General features: G+C 52.3%; 1 protein-coding gene across 1 annotated transcript in view; it reads left to right on the plus strand.

The window, feature by feature from the left end:
• Nucleotides 1–16173, plus strand: part of RAB10 (RAB10, member RAS oncogene family) — a 48118-nt gene that overhangs the window by 15970 nt on the left and 15975 nt on the right. Inside the window, exon 2 of the mRNA XM_054652938.2 lies at nucleotides 15608–15668. Within this exon, the coding sequence (XP_054508913.1) occupies nucleotides 15608–15668 (61 nt within the window). The remainder of the gene's footprint in view (nucleotides 1–15607; nucleotides 15669–16173) is intronic.

Here is a 16173-nt window from a genome sequence, read left to right on the forward strand (position 1 = left end):
CCACCTGCTCCAGGTGCCAGGGACAATGGGCAGTGTCCCCTCTGGAGATGGTTCACAGCCACCTGCTCCAGGTGCCAGGGAGGGTGGGCAGTGTCCCTCTGGAGATGGCTCAATGCCACCTGCTCCAGGTGCCAGGGAGGATGGGCAGTGTCCCTCTGGAGATGGCTCAATGCCACCTGCTCCAGGTGCCAGGGAGGGTGGGCAGTGTCCCTCTGGAGATGGTTCAATGCCACCTGCTCCAGGTGCCAGGGAGGATGGGCAGTGTCCCTCTGGAGATGGCTCAATGCCACCTGCTCCAGGTGCCAGGGAGGGTGGGCAGTGTCCCTCTGGAGATGGTTCAATGCCACCTGCTCCAGGTGACCCTGCTTGGACTGGAGCAGCTCCTGAGGGCCCTTCCAGCCCCAGCAGCGCTGGGAAGTGGCTGTGCCTTCATGTCCAGGTCACAGCTCTTAGGAAATGCTCCATCTTATGGGAAATGCTCCATTTTATGGGAAATGCTCCATTTTATGGAAATATTCCATATTATGGGAAATGTTCCATCTTATAGGAAATGCTCCATCTTATGGGAAATACTCCATCTTATGGGAAATGCTCCATCTTGTGGGAAATGCTCCATTTTATGGAAATGCTCCATTTTATGGGAATGCTCCATTTTATGGAAATGCTCCATCTTATGGGAAATGCTCCATCTTATGGAAATGCTCCATTTTATGGAAATGCTCCATTTTATGGGAAATGCTCCATTTTACGGGAAATGCTCCATTTTGTGGGAAATGCTCCATTTTATGGGAAATGCTCCATTTTATGGAAATATTCCATATTATGGAAATACTCCATCTTATGGGAAATGCTCCATCTTATGGGAAATGCTCCATTTTATGGGAAATGCTCCATTTTATGGAAATGCTCCATATTATGGTAAATGTTCTATCTTATGGGAAATGCTCCATTTTATGGAAATGCTCCATTTTATGGAAATACTCCATATTATGGAAATACTCCATTTTATGGGAAATACTCCATTTTATGGAAATGCTCCATTTTATGGAAATGCTCCATTTTATGGAAATATTCCATTTTATGGGAAATGCTCCACTTTATGGAAATACTCCATTTTATGGGAAATGCTCCATCTTATGGGAAATACTCCATTTTATGGAAACACTCCATTTTATGGAAACACTCCATTTTATGGAATTGCTCCTCCCCCAGTTACCTCCTGCCCTTTGCCCACATGCTGATATGGAGGCTGCTGCCTCAGGAATCAAAGCACCAGATCCAACTGTGCCACAGAGCCTGGGCCCATGGCTGGGGCTCTGCTCCTGCCCAGGTGGCACAAACTCCTCCCTGAAGGTGCAGCTCCTGTTTGGGAGCTGGTTTGGACCCAGCTGGGCTTGGCAGCCCCATGGGAGCAGGGTCAGGTGATTTAATTGCTTTAACCCAACTGATGCCATGGCCAGTGCTGACAGTTTTCCCATACACCCAGTCCCTGGTGCCAACCCTCCCACCCTCAGTCCATCACCCAAAGGCCTCTCCTTCCCCAAGAGCTCTCCCAACACCCCTCACCATCAGGTGGCTGCTGTGGGCCCTGCTCAGCATTCCCTGGAGCATTCCTGGCACAGCTGGAGCCCTGCCAGGTGCCCTGGGTGTGGAAGGACCACGCTGCCCTTGGTGCTGCCTCAGTCCCACCCCAGCTGAAATCACCAAGGCTGTGTTTGTTCATGCCCTCAGGAGCTGCCCAGGGAGGTTTGGAGGTATCCAGGGAAGGCCTGGATGTGGCACTCAGTGCCCTGGGCTGGTGACAAGGTGGCTTTGGGCAGAGTTGGCCTCAATCCTGGAGTGTTTTTCCAGCCCAGATGATTCTGTGGTAACTGAGCTGCTCAGGTGTGGCTCCATGTGTCCCTTCCTGTGAAGCTGGAGGAGGATGTGGTGCCTCTCAAGGTAGAAATAGGTTGGTTTGAGCTCTTGGGGATTTAACTTCAGTCCCTTGAGTCCCTTTTCCCTCCAGCCACCTCTAACTCATGGTTGTAAGCTCACACACCTTAGTTCCTCTCTTGGAGGAGCTGTCACCTTCACTTTACAGAAAAGTTGCAAATTTATTTGCAAAGATTAGTACAAAATTCATGACTGGCAGTTCGTGTCCAGGTCAGTATTTAAATCCCTGCAGCAGATGGAGTGAGGGACCTGGAACTGAGGTTGATGTGGAGCTCTTGGGAATACCTTGTGTGTCATCACAAATGAGGAGGAGACATTTGGAAATCCCTCCCAGGCAGGTCCCTGGCTGCTGTGTGGTACCAGGGCCTTCCCCACCTCCTGATTGTTTGGATTTTAACTGCAGGTGTGGGTTGAGCAGCCCTTGCCATGGTAATCAATCTGTCAACCTTGAGCAGTGCAGCTCTGGGGAATCCCTGATGTTGTTACTCTGCTTCCTCACAGCCCTGTGGCTTCCCAGACCTAAAGGTGTAGATAGAACCTGGATTTTTAAGAAGAAAAAAGTCAGCTGATAAAAGGATTTACATCTGCAAGTATCCAGTGTGTAATAGCAAGGTAATAGATTCTCCCTGTTGGAGGGAATAAGGTGGAATAAAGGCGATTCTTCCTGGCAGTGATTAATATTTTAATTTGAGTGATGAGCAGTGGAGAGGTGGATGGTCCCCAGTGCCATGGAGGTGCTGTGTGGGGAGCACACAGCTCCCACCATTTCTGTCTCCTTGGTCACTTCATAGTTTTAATATTTTTTAACATTGCTGCCAAGTGCTCTTAAAGAATTCTTGGAAGCAGTGCTGCCTTTTGCAGTGACCTAGCTCAGGTGTTAATTTGTCATTTTTAATACAAATCTCAAAAGCAGTCATGGAGAAGGTTTCAGCTGGGACTTGCAGTGAGACAGTTTTGGTGCCCTACACTTGCTGTGCATCCCTGAAAGGGCCAATGGCAGAGATCTCACCTGCTCACAGCTCCTTTGCTGTTCTGGTGGCAGCAGGAGCAGTTCAGAAAGAGATTTCCAGGTAGGAAGGTCTCCTTCCCTCCTGGAATTGTGAGTCCTGTTCCTCTCTGAATTGGTTCGTGCTGTAAGGGCAATGTGAGATGGGTTTGGGAAGATCCCCAAATTCTCCCAGCAGTGGAGATGTGGATGTGTTCCCAGCACATGGCCATTCCCAGACCCCAGGTCAGGCTGGATAACAGCAGCCTCCTGTTGTCTGGGGGGGATCAAGCCTGGGGTTTGGGGGCAGAGAAGCCAGAGTCCTGGGTTTGTCACCCCAGTGAGTATCAGCGAGTCCCTGAGGGGCTGCTCAGGGCTGGTCTGCATGAATCAGATCTCCCTGTGCCCTGCTGGGGGGGTGTGACAGCGACTGAGGCACACAGATGCACCCAGGAGGGGAATGTAGGTCAGCCCAGGAGCTGCTGTCTCACAGGACTGTCATCTGCTTCGTTAAGAATAGATTAATTGGGAGGAGAAGATCTGGCTCTGGTGCTGCTGGTGCTGCTGGCCCTGTCCCGTGTCCTGCCTTGCATCACCAGCTCTGGAGTTGCTCTGGATTGCTCTGGGCTTGGAAGGGCAGTTTTATACAGTACTGGGAAATGGGGCTTCAGGACAGGGCCAGGGGGGCACTAAGAGGGGCTGGTGGAGCTTGAGCAGCCTCTTGGAAAGGAAATACACTTGAGTGTAAGAATGTCTAATTTAGCAAATTTTGTGTTAAAACTTTAAGTGCTTTGTTTGGATTTTGGGAATCTACAGCATTCCTAAAAATAGATGCTGGAATTAAATAAAGTTTTTTTTAAGATACACATATTCATGCTAGCAAATATCACTGGATAAGAGTCTTTAACTTACCTTTACAGAGTGAGATCTAGTCATGATTCCTGTTCTTTATAGCTGCTCTACAAAATACCAATTTTCAGGAAGCTGCAGGTCCTGTGGATCCCCAGCAGCTGGATACAGCTGTTCCCATGGGAGTTTCTCTGCTGCTGCTGTGAATGTTACCGAGAAAAGCAGTTTGGTGCAGCTGTTGGTGTGGATCATCCATGGTGGGGATGGATGGAGGCTGCTGACCTTGGCATAAAGCAGGGAATGTTTGCCCAGATGATAATTCAGGGGGAAAAGCAAAGGTGCAAGGGCTGGTTTGGTGAGTGGGTGATGAGAGAGGCCTTTGGGTGAGGGACTGAGGGTGGGAGGGCTGGCACCAGGGACTGGGGGTATGGGAAAACTGTCAGCACTGATCATGGCATCAGTTGGGTTAAAGCAATTAAATCCCTTGACCCTGCTCCCATGGGGCTGCCAAGCCCAGCTGGATCCAAACCAGCTCCCAAACAGGAGCTGCACTTCCAGGGAGGAATTTCTCCTGCCCACTTGTGGAGCTCTCTGAGACCACTGGAGTGCTTGGCCTTGGTGATCTTTTCCAATTCCATGATTCTGTTCTGTAAATGAGCTCAGTGAACATTTCCCAAGGTTTCAGCTGAGGTGTGTGCCCTGAGTTTTGGGGAAGGAGAGGCCTTGGGGTGATGGACTGAGGATGGGAGGGTTGGCACCAGGGACTGGGTGTATGGGAAAACTGTTAGCACTGGCCATGGCATCAGTTGGGATTCAAGCAATTAAATCACTTGACTCTGCTCCCATGGGGCTGCCAAGCCCAGCTGGATCCAAACAGGAGCTGCACCTTCAGGGAGGAGTTTGTTTTACCCACTTGTGGAGCTCTCTGAGACCTCTGGAGTGCTTGGCCTTGGTGATCTTTTCCATTTCCACAATTCTGAGCTGTGGATGGATGAGCTCAGTGCACCTTTCCCAAGGTTTGAGGTGTGTGTTACTTTATTCATGTCAGGTATGTGCTGACTTTATTCAGATGCAGCTTCAGGTGCTCTGTCAGTGCTGAGCTGTCACGACTTGAAACCTTGCAGAGCAGGACGAGTGAGTTCCTGCTGCTGCTCTGGTTTGCACACTCTGCACTGCAAAAACTTCCTGCACAGAAGGTGAAACACCTGAATTCCCTGAAAATTCGCTGAATTTCTGCCTTGCTAACACATAGATCCATGGTTTATCACACCTTGAGTTCTTTGTTTCACTCCTGGTTGTGGGATGTCAGGAATGATGGAAGTGCAGGTGTGGAAGAGGAGAGCCAAGACAGCCAGGAGGCCATTCCAGTGTCACTGTGATGACTGATACTCTCTGGCTCGTCCCCAGGGCTGCTCCTGCCTGTCCCCACAGCTGTGGGAGCCCAGGCTCTGTCTCTGGGAGTCCTCCCTGCCTCTCTTCATTTCCTTTGGCCCCTTTGCTCCCTGTGCAGAGCTCTGCTCCCCCTCCAGGCATGGCCTGTGTGTCTGAACAAGTCAGGCAGGAACTCCTCATCCTGCCCTGGACTCCTGAGTCACTGCAGCTTGGGAGGGAACTCCCCTGCCAGTGTGGAGTGCTCTGGAGAGCTTTCATCCTGCCTCTGAGTGGTGTGGGAGTAGCCTGTGGTGAGGAGGGCTGGGAATGTGCAGCGTGGCCCAGCAGATCCGAGCTCTGCTGCCCATGTGTGATGGGGCCCTGCATTATTTATAACCTGCCTTGCAGCTCTTTGTGTGGGCTTGGCTTCTCTGATCCAGGTGTTCTGGGCTTGCAGATTCCTCTGGGCTGCTCTGCTCTCCGTGGCTGGCTGGGCTGGACAGACAGACAGAGCCAGGACACAGGGAGTGGCTTCCCATGGGCAAAGGACAGGGACATTGGGAAGGAATCCCAGCATTCCCCTTGGGAAGGCCCTAGCACAGGTTTCCCCTGCATCCCTGGCAGTGTCCAAGGCCAGCTGGGACAGGGTTTTTGATGCCTGGAAATGGAACATTTTCCACCTGGGACAGTGGAAACTTTTCTACCTGGGACGGTGGAAGGTGTCCCTGCCCACGGCACAAAGAGGGACAAGATGAGCTTTAATGTCCCTTCCACACCAACCATTGTGAGATTCAATGAATGCTATTTTTTCTACTTCCTTGAAGAATTCCTGGCCACATGTGGGTGTAGGAAGGACCCATGAGGAGTGGCTGCTCCCCCAGGGGAGGATGTGTGTGCTGGGATTCTGGGCACACAGCCAGCAGCAGGTGAGCTGTGTGTGCAGGGGCTCTCCCTGCACAGGAGGAGGAGCAGCTGCTGGCTTTGCTGAGTTACTCTCTGTTTACTCAGGGGATTAAGTGTGTTTGAGCTCCCAGAGCAGGGTGTGTGCAGGGCTGTGGAGTTGGGGCATCCTCCTGCAAAGGCATGAGCAGAACTGGTGCTGCCTGCTGGGTTTAGAGCAGGAGCACCCTGTGTCAGACCCAGAGCATCCACAGGCTTCTTGCTTTGGTTCCATCCCTGTTTTTTTGTTCTGATCCAGCTGCCTTTCCCTCTTCCACTGCCCTTCCCATGGACCTGACCGTGCTACACGTGATCAGGGCTGAACACAAGGAAGAGTTCAAATGCAGTGCAGTCCTCACTCCTGATGAATAAATGTTTTGTTAGGAAGGGTAGCCATGGCCTGAAGTGTTCTGGAAGTTCCTGGTACTATTTCAAAGAAGCCAGGTGGTCCCAAGCTTGCAGGTTTCCTCATTGCCATCTCTCATCTGATGATTTCATTGTCAGGGAGTGAGTTTTGGGGCTGCCTGGTGACCCCTCTTGCTGTTTTATTGAAGCTTTCTCCTGAGAAAGAAGAGCTCCCAAAGCTCTGGTGGTCAGAGATGCTCCTGTTAGAGAAGTTTTGGGACTGGGGGAGGACAGTGGGGGTTTTATCTCCCTTTGCAGCCCCATTCTGGCAGTTCCTCCCCTCTGCAGCTGGGTGCTGTGCTGGCTGCCAGAGGTGGCAAAGCCTGATTGCAGGAGGAATTGCCATGAGTGTCCAGGCTTGTCCCAGCCAGCCTAAAGCTTCCACTCCCTCCCACATCACCTGACTTTGGCTCCCTGATGAAACTCAGGCTTTCCCTTAAGCCTTTGTCAAAGGATGAGGCCGGGAATTGCTTCAGATTCTCTTTGCTGAGTGCCCTTCTCTGAGAGCTGTGATTCTTACAGATGGCACTGGTTATGCAGACCTGTTCCTCTCTCATCTCCCATGGGTGAGGCAAAGGACACCCCAAGGAGCTGGGAGGGGCTGCAGGAATGGAGCAGTGCAATCATAGAATGCATCAGGGATTGGTTTGGGTTGGAAATTCTGGGTGCTGAGAATTCCAGACTTTCTGTGCTGACACACTCTGAGCCCCAGGAGAGCACTGCATTTGACCTGAGGCTGTGGAGAAGCTTCCAGAATTGATTGAGAGCACTGGGATTGTGAGTGTGGAGTGGGGTAGAAGTGTGTGATGTCACAGGCTGGAAAACTTAGAGTTTGGGGTTTTAGGATATGGTAATAAATATGGGGCAGGATGGAGGTTTTAGGGTGGTTGCAGGTTGTTCTTTACCTTCTTCTTCCTTCTTCTCCATGGGTTTGGGTGGTGTTTTGTAACTGGACAGAAAATGCCACCCTGCAGACTTTGAGGGATCAGTTATTGGGTTAAAAGTGAAAATAATTTAGGTGTCATTTCTTAATTGGATAGTTCAGCTTTAAAAGACCTTGTACAAGAGACAGTTGGCCATTTTGTGCCTTGTTACAGAACTCACTGCTGTGAGAGTGCAACACAGGTAAGAAATAACAAACACCTGAGTCTGAACATGAACCATCCCCTCGAGTGCCTTCAATCCTGACCTGCACAGGGGTAGAAAAAGGAAGCTGAAAACCAGCAGACCTTAAAGCTCAGCTCCATGCCATGCAGGGACACCTTCCACTGTCTCAGGTTGCTTCAAGGCTTGTCCAGCCTGGCCTGGAACACCTCCCTACACCTGTCCAACTCAAGCAAGGGCTTGAATAGCCACAGGAAAGTGTAAACCTTGTCCTTGCTGCCTCACTTCTTGGGAAATTCCTGTGTTGAGTAAAGAAACTGGGCAGGCAGAAGGAAAGTGCTGCTATTTCACTGAATTAACAACTCTCTCATTCATAAAGTGTGAAGGAACAGACCTCAGGACTCACAGCAATCCCGGGGGCACAGGCTGTGCCATACCTGGAGTCACTGTGGGGCTGGGATCCCCCAGGTGTGCTTAGAGCTTGCACAGGGCCCAGGAACCAGCCCCCAAATGCCTTCATTTAAATAACAAAAATGCAATAAAGAGAACTGACAACAGCAGCAATAATTAACCCTGGGAGCTTTTAAAATTGCCAAATTAACTTGGGGGTGCAAAGCTTTGTCTGGTCTTTCTGAACTCAGCAATTTCATGCTGAGGGCCCCCAAGTCTTGAGAGAGATGAATTAGTGCAGGGTCCCAGAGTGCCTGGGTTTGGAAAAGAGCTCAATCCCCACCTTGTCCCCAGCCCAGGGCACTGAGTGCCACATCCAGGAATTCCCTGGACACCTCCAGGATGGGCACTCCAGCCCTTTCCAAGGGTGCCCACCCTCTCCAGGAAGAATTTCCTCCATTTCCTGCTGATGTCCTCCAAGCCCTCCCAGTACCAAACTTTCCCAGTAAGTCAAGTGCAGAACTCTGAACTCTTAGAAGACAAGGCAGCTCTTGCCAAGAGCCTTGAATGCTTCAGGGTGTCATTCACTCAGGGCAGCAGCCGTTAACCTTGGTTATCAGTTAAGATAATTATTAATTATTTCGTAAGAAAGCTTCAGCAGCAAATCCACTTTCTCTTTCCAAGGAAAGCCCAGCACAAGCTCATCAGGCAAGAGCTGAGAGTTCTGCTTTTAATTAAGCTCTTAATGATCTCAGTTGCTACTTAAGTCTTTGAAAACATTTCTCCTGTGAGGGATTCAGAGCGGCACGGTGTGGATGATGAGCACCATCCCAAACCTCCATCTTTAGTGCCAGCACTGCCTTCCAGAGGTTTTCTAGGAGCTGTTTCCTGCCTCCTTCACCCTTCAGCACAGAACAAGGTCTCAGTGTTAATTTTTCCAGGTGTTGTCCCCAGCATTGGGTGCTGGGACTTTGCTGGGACAAGGATTTCACTTGGTGTGAGAGGTTTTGGAAGCACAAGCTCAGACAGGGGAGTTTATTTTGGAGGGATAATAGCAAACCCCAGGCCTGGGACACTGGCACTGCTGGATCCCAGCTCTGTGGATACCTGTGGAGGAACACATGGATTACACAAAAATACACAGCTGGCAGGAAAAGCCTTGACTCCTCACCTTCTTAAAACATCAAACCCAAGCAAAAGCTGAACTCTGTTTTGGTGGTACAGTGACTTCATTTATAGCTGGCAGCTTTGTAGACTGGATAATCCAACAGTAATCTCCATCCTCATCCCTGGCAGTGCCCAAGGCCAGCTTGGATGGGGCTTGGAGCACCCTGGGACAGTGGAAATGTCCCTGCCTGTGCCAGGGGGTGGCACTGGATGGGCTTTAAAGTTCCAACCCAAACCATTCCATGATTTTACACTCAGCTGAGGCTCTTGGAGAAGGTGCTGTGGCTCTGGCTGAGGACTTCACCTCCCTCAGGGTGAGCCAGCACAGGGAGGAGCTCAGCTGGGCACGGGCATCCAGACACCTCCTGCTGCTCCTCAGGAGATGGGGGTGTGCTCTGAGCACAGGTACTGGGAGCTGTTCCCTGAGCCACACTTCAAATCCTGGCTGCTGTCAGAGCCTGTGGCACAAAGCTGGGCAGCTGGAACACACAGGATTTAAATGGCAGAGTCAGTGAGGCTGGAAAAGGGATCTCAGAGCATCCCCAGCACTCCCATGTCCCCAAGTGCCACAGCCACAGGGCTTTTGGATCCCTCCAGGGATGGGCAGCTGTGCCAGGGATGGACAATCCTTTCCAGGTGGGAATTGTTCCAAATATCCACCCTGAGCCTGCCCTGGCCCAGCCTGAGGCCATTTCCCCTTGTCCTGTCCCTGTTCCCTGGGAGCAGAGCCCGACCCCCCCTGGCTGTGCCCTCCTGGCAGGGACTTGTGCAGAGCCACAAGGGCCCCCTGAGCCTCCTTTGCTCCAGGCTGAGCCCCTGCCCAGCTCCCTCAGCCCCTCCTGGGGCTCCATTCCCTGCCCAGCTCCCTCAGCCCCTCCTGGGGCTCCATTCCCTGCCCAGCTCCCTCAGCCCCTCCTGGGGCTCCATTCCCTGCCCAGCTCCCTCAGCCCCTCCTGGGGCTCCATTCCCTTCCCTGATGAACCTGAGGTTGAATTTTGCACGGTTGCTTTTCTTCTCGAGCAGGGGCAGTGCTGCTGCAGCGTGGTCACAGCAATTATTCATGAATTACACACAAAATGCACTTGGGGCTGCACTGCTCCTGGCCTGGGCTGGGTGGGGTGTGCCCAGCTGGGTGGGGTGGGATGTCCCTGTGGGGCAGGATGTCCCTGCAGGGTGGAATGGGATGTCCCCACAGGGTGGGACATCCCTGCGGGGTGGGATGGGATGGGATGTGCCTGTGGGGTGTAATGGGATGTCCCTACAGGGTGGGATGTCCTTACAAGGTGGGATGGCCCTACGGGATAGGATGTCCCTGCAGGGTGGGATGTGCCTGTAGGGTGTAATGGGATGTCCTTGAAGGGTGGAATGGCCCTGCAGGATGGGATGGGATGGGATGGGATGGGATGGGATGGGATGGGATGGGATGGGATGGGATGGGATCCATGGGATGGGATCCATGGGATGGGATGGGATGGGATGGGATGGGATGGGATGGGATGGGATGGGATGGGATGGGATGGGATGGGATGGCCCTGCAGGATAGAATGGGATGGCCCTGCAGGGTGGGATGGCCCTACAGGGTGGGATGGCCCTGCACAGTGGGATGGCCCTGCAGGGTGGGATGTCCCTGCAGGATGGGATGGCCCTGCACAGTGGGATGTCCCTTCAGGGTGGGATGTCCCTGCACAGTGGGATGGCCCTGCAGGGTGGGATGGCCCTTCAGGGTGGGATGGCCCTGTAGGATAGAATGGGGCGTCCCTGCAGGATGGGATGTCCCTTCAGGGTGGGATGTGCCTGCAGGGTGGGATGGCCCTGTAGGATAGGATGGGATGGCCCTGCACAGTGGGATGGCCCTGCACAGTGGGATGGCCCTGCACAGTGCGATGGCCCTGCACAGTGGGATGGCCCTGCAGGGTGGGATGTGCCTGCAGGCTGCCTGTCAAGCTCCAGCTCGCAGCCGTGCCCTCCTCCTGCCCTACATTCTGCTTCCTCCCGCCCAGCGTCCTCCCCGTGCTCAATGGGGGCTTTGTTTGGAAGGAATGCAAACAAAATTCGGGCTGTGTGAAAGGGCCAGCTCATCATTTGTACCTCTGCAGTGGACTGGAAAATAATGTTTACTCCCTGCCTCTCCAAGCGGTGGCCGTGGCTCTGTCACTTGTCAAGAGCAGTCACTTTGTGATTTAGTGGCAGAGGGGGGATCTTGGCAGGGGTTTGGGAAGGTGTAAAATGATATGGAAATGATTATGGACTTAAAGCTGTCCTGCTGATGCAGCTCCTGGCTCTTCATTAACATCTTATATCTGAGAGAGCTGGAAACACAAATCCCTTGAGCCAGTAGTTGTGTATCCAGCAGGACATTGGAGGTTTGAGCCTGCACAGGTACAGGGGGGGTGTGGGCAGCATTCCCTGTGGCTGTGGGATGGAGGGGCCTGATTTCAGTGCCCAGTGTGAGCTGGCAGCCCCTGGAGCTGCTCCTGAGCCCTGGTTGCCATGGCTGGCAGAGCAGACTCAGAGTTTGTGTGAGGGCAGTGTTTGCACTGACCATGGCACCAGGAGCCCAGAACCTCCATCAAGGCTTCTGTCCTTTGTAAAGCTGAGTTCAGGTTTGTCACCCCTGGGCCCATGGAATCTCAGAATCCCAGACTGGTTTGGGTGGAAAAGGACCTCAGAGCCCATCCAGTGCCACCCCTGCCATGGCAGAGACACCTCCCACTGTCCCAGGGTGCTCCCAGCCCCAGGGATCTTCCAGGGGATCCAGGCTGGGCACCCTGTGCCAGGGCTGCCCACCCTGCCAGGGCACAATTCCCCATTCCCAAGATCCCATCCAGCCCTGCCCTCTGGCACTGGGAGCCATTCCCTGGCTCCTGTCCCTGCAGGCCTTGTCCCCAGTCCCTCTGCAGCTCTCCTGGAGCCCCTTCAGGCCCTGCCAGGGGCTCTGAGCTCTCCCTGGCTCCTTCTCCCCTCCAGGTGAGCACCCCCAGCTCTCCCAGCCTGGCTCCAGCCTTGGAGCAGCTCTGGGGCTCCTCTGGGCTCTGTCCAGCAGCCCCAGGTCCTTGTGCTGTTGGAATGCCCAGGGCAGGTGGGCTCTCACCTGGGCACAGGGACAGAATCTCCCCTTTCCTGCTGCCCACACTGGGGGATCAGCCCAGGCCTGGAGGTTTGGGGCTCTCATGTCACCCCCAACACCCCCAGGCTGCTCTAAGCAACAGGTGAGGGCTGGCAATGGGCAGGAAATGCAGAAGGGACCTGGGACCCGTGCTGTGCTGCAGGGTAGCAAACATTTCCGTATCTGCATTGGAACATCTGGAGTTGATAAGGTTTTCCTAAGCCTGGCCAGTGCTCTTGCAGGTTTTCCTGTGAATTCCAGCTCGTCCTGCCGAAGGTGATAAATATCTTAGCCACACTTAATGAGGGAGTAATTTCATGCTCATCTTTAATTCATGAGCTCTTTCATTATCCCCCTGTGATGACGAGATGTCTGTTCTTCAGCCAGTCAGGTTTTCTACCCGTTGCCCTCTCCAGCTCTTTCCTGAAGTGAATTTTCCTGGAAACCTCCCCATGTCTGTTTTCTGGGAAGCCTTTGTGTTTCTGCTGTTTATTGTCAACAAGCCTGGCTGGCCAGGCACGGCAGGCAGGCAGGAGTCTCCTTTTGCCAGTGTTTTGGATCTCCTCTGGAAGTGTTTCCAGGGAAATGCATTGCTATTTATAACAACCTTGCTGCTCTGAAGGCTGAACTGGTATTATATTGGAATGGGAGCTGAGTATAACATGGGATTAGAGATTTATTTTATCCCTAAATACTGGAGTTGGCTAAATCCCTCACAGTGCAGAGAAGAGTTAATTTCCTTGGCTGGGTTAATAATTTACTTTATCTTAACACATAAAAAGTGGCTCTCAAACACTCTGCTGCACCTGGGCACAGCCCAGAGGTAACTGTCACCATATAAAATATTTCATTTACATGTTTGGTGTTCATTTGTTTGGTTGTGTTGCTGGGCACACGACGTGGCAGCAAACAACTCCCTGAAATGCTGAAAACAATACAGGGCTGGGTGGATGTGGGGCAGTTTTGTATCTTGGCAGTCAATCCTTGGGCAGGTTTATATTTCCAGTCACGTTTGTGTGAGAGTTCCTACATTGATTCATCAGTGAAACCTGATGTGAGGGATGCAGCAGTGCTGGAGAACAAAGGAGCACTGCCCTGGGATGGGTGGGAGGTCCCAGGCTGCCATCCTGGGATTAATGCACAGCCTTGGCCCAGAATAAATCCCAGAATAAATCCCAGAATTCCTCAGCTCAGAAAAACCCTGCAGGACCATCAAATGCCAGCTGTGCCCAATGCCCACCTTGTCCCCAGCCCAGAGCCCTGAGTGCCACATCCAGGCCTTGCTGGGACCCCTCCAGGGATGTCCAGAACTGGGAATTTCTGAGCTGGGTCATGTCCAGCTCTCAGCCCAACAAGTTCTGTGTGCTGGGTGTTGGCTAAGAGGAGTTCAAGGCACAGCTCCCATGCAAACTTCTTATGTAATGATGCATTTCACAAATTCTGTTTAATCTTGCTTGGTATAAAGTGACCTTGTAGATTTGGGAGGGAAGTTTGGGCTTGCAGCTGCTGCCTTTTAAAAAGTCTAAATATAAGCAGGCTTTTGGAAAGCATGAAGAATGATCAGTGCTGCTCTCTGATTGGATTTGAAAGCCAGGATGGTGGCATCTAATTAATGTCAGAGCAGTTGGAGGGGATGGTTTGGAGTGTTCCTGCTGCTCTGGTGTAGCTCTGCTGTAATTCTTGGAGGCAGCTTTGGGAAGGGAAGCTTGGACTTGGGGCAGCTCTGGGTGGAGAGACCTGCAGGGGCTGAGGGAGCTGGGCAGGGAATGGAGCCCCAGGAGGGGCTGAGGGAGCTGGGCAGGGAATGGAGCCCCAGGAGGGGCTGAGGGAGCTGGGCAGGGAATGGAGCCCCAGGAGGGGCTGAGGGAGCTGGGCAGGGAATGGAGCTGGGCAGGGAATGGAGCCCCAGCAGGGGCTGAGGGAGCTGGGCAGGGAATGGAGCCCCAGGAGGGGCTGAGGGAGCTGGGCAGGGGCTCAGCCTGCAGCAAAGGAGGCTCAGGGGGCCCTTGTGGCTCTGCACAAGTCCCTGCCAGGAGGGCACAGCCAGGGGGGGTCGGGCTCTGCTCCCAGGGAACAGGGACAGGACAAGGGGAAATGGCCTCAGGCTGGGCCAGGGCAGGCTCAGGGTGGGCACCAGGAGGAATTTCTGCATGGAAAGGGGGCTCAGGCCTTGGCAGGGGCTGCCCAGGGGGGTTTGGGGTGCCCATCCCTGCAGGGCTTTAGCAGCTGTGGGGATGTGGCACTTGGGCACTTTCTGTGTGGGTATTGAAAGTAAAATCCTTGTTCATGGTTTGTGCTGGGCTGAGCTCTCAGGGCCTTGCTGACACTTCTGCCAGGGCCTGGCTTTGGCTTTCCCATACCCAAGGCTGAGGCAGGGATGGCTCTGGACAAGGAGATCAAGCTCTGATCATTCTCCTTTCCTTGCTGGTTAAAGCTCTGAGTGGCTGGAACTGTTCTGCATCCCTGTGGAAGCTCAGGGGTGTGGAGTGAGGTGCCAGAGCTCCAGGACAGCACTCTTAGGTACAGGGGGGATTGTTGGGGTGTCCTAGGCAGGAGTTGGATTGGATGGGGATTTTTAAGGAGTTTGGAATAAGTTAGTGACAGGACTTCTGAGTTTCTAGATGAGGTTATTTATTGTTCTTATTTTTTACATAGACAGGAAGGGTGAGTTTGGCTTCCATTGTTATAGCAGGGCTCAGAAGGTCTCAAGACCTTTAGTTACAAGACTTTTTAAGGAGTTATTGACTAATAAAACCCTGCTAATAAGGATACTTCTGTTTTTGACCCAATCCTTAAATATTTTGTCTTCTGGACTCATGCTACAGTGCAAGCTTTCTTAGCTAATTATGACACACAAACTTCCAGTACTGCAGTCTAAACTCCTTGTTTACCTTTGTCACTACTTTATTATTTTATATCTTAAACTCTAAACATCTAAACTTTCTGAGACACTGTGTGTCTCTGCTTTAAACTATAAATCCACATTCTTGCTTTCAGCACTTAAGTTTGGAAGCCTTTCCCAAGGTTTCAGATCAAATCCTGTGTTTAATTCTGAGTTTTGGCTCACAGACCCAGAGTTCTGAGAGTTCCCTGCGTTTTGGATGCCAGCAATGGGTGATCCCTGGGGCTCCTCCCTGCTCAGGGTGTTCCAGAGCAGGTCCCTGGGGCCCTGGCTGTGCTCTGTCCCAGCTCCCTTCCCACCTCAGTGCCCCTGCACATCCCTGCTTCACCTGGCAGCTCAGTGGAAGAGGAAAAAAGCTGCTCTTCTGTCTCAGCTATTCAGAGTTCATGTGGAATTGATTTTTTTTTTAAATAACTAAACACTAATTCCTTATTTATGTGTTTGTTTATTTTAGGGATAGACTTCAAGATTAAAACTGTTGAATTGCAAGGAAAGAAGATCAAGCTACAGATCTGGTGAGTAACACAGAGCTTCCTTCAGCAGCAGGTGTTCCTGGGCACAGTTTGCTCTTGCTGGGCTCCCTTCAGGGCTGCAGGTTTGCAGCTGTTGTGTGTTCCACAGGGCTCACTCCACTCCATGTGTGTGTCTGCAGCAGTAGCTGTGCTTGTAACCACTGGGCCTGGCTGCTCCCTGGGACAGGCTGCTGGCAAACCTCCTGTTTGAGGGGGGGAGAGCATCCTCACAGCCTGTGATTTAGTGGGAAGTGCTTTAAAACTGGAATTTGTAAATTAGGACTTGCCTCCAGTCTGTGCCTATAAATTGACTGGGAGCCTTGCTTTGTGTCAGCAAGAAAATGCAATCCAGGGCTGCACTAAGGCTGGAATTTTCCATGCTCAGCTGTGGAGAGCTTCTCAGCTGGCAGGAGCACAGCTGCTCTGTGGGGATGTCTGACAAGAGGCAAAGCCTCAGCTCCTTCCTTTGAGCTTCCTTTGAACCAGAGGCTTTTCACCAGGTCAGCTC

Source organism: Agelaius phoeniceus, chromosome 3 (genome assembly GCF_051311805.1).
Source record: "Agelaius phoeniceus isolate bAgePho1 chromosome 3, bAgePho1.hap1, whole genome shotgun sequence".
In the NCBI taxonomy this organism is placed as follows: Eukaryota; Metazoa; Chordata; class Aves; order Passeriformes; family Icteridae; genus Agelaius; species Agelaius phoeniceus.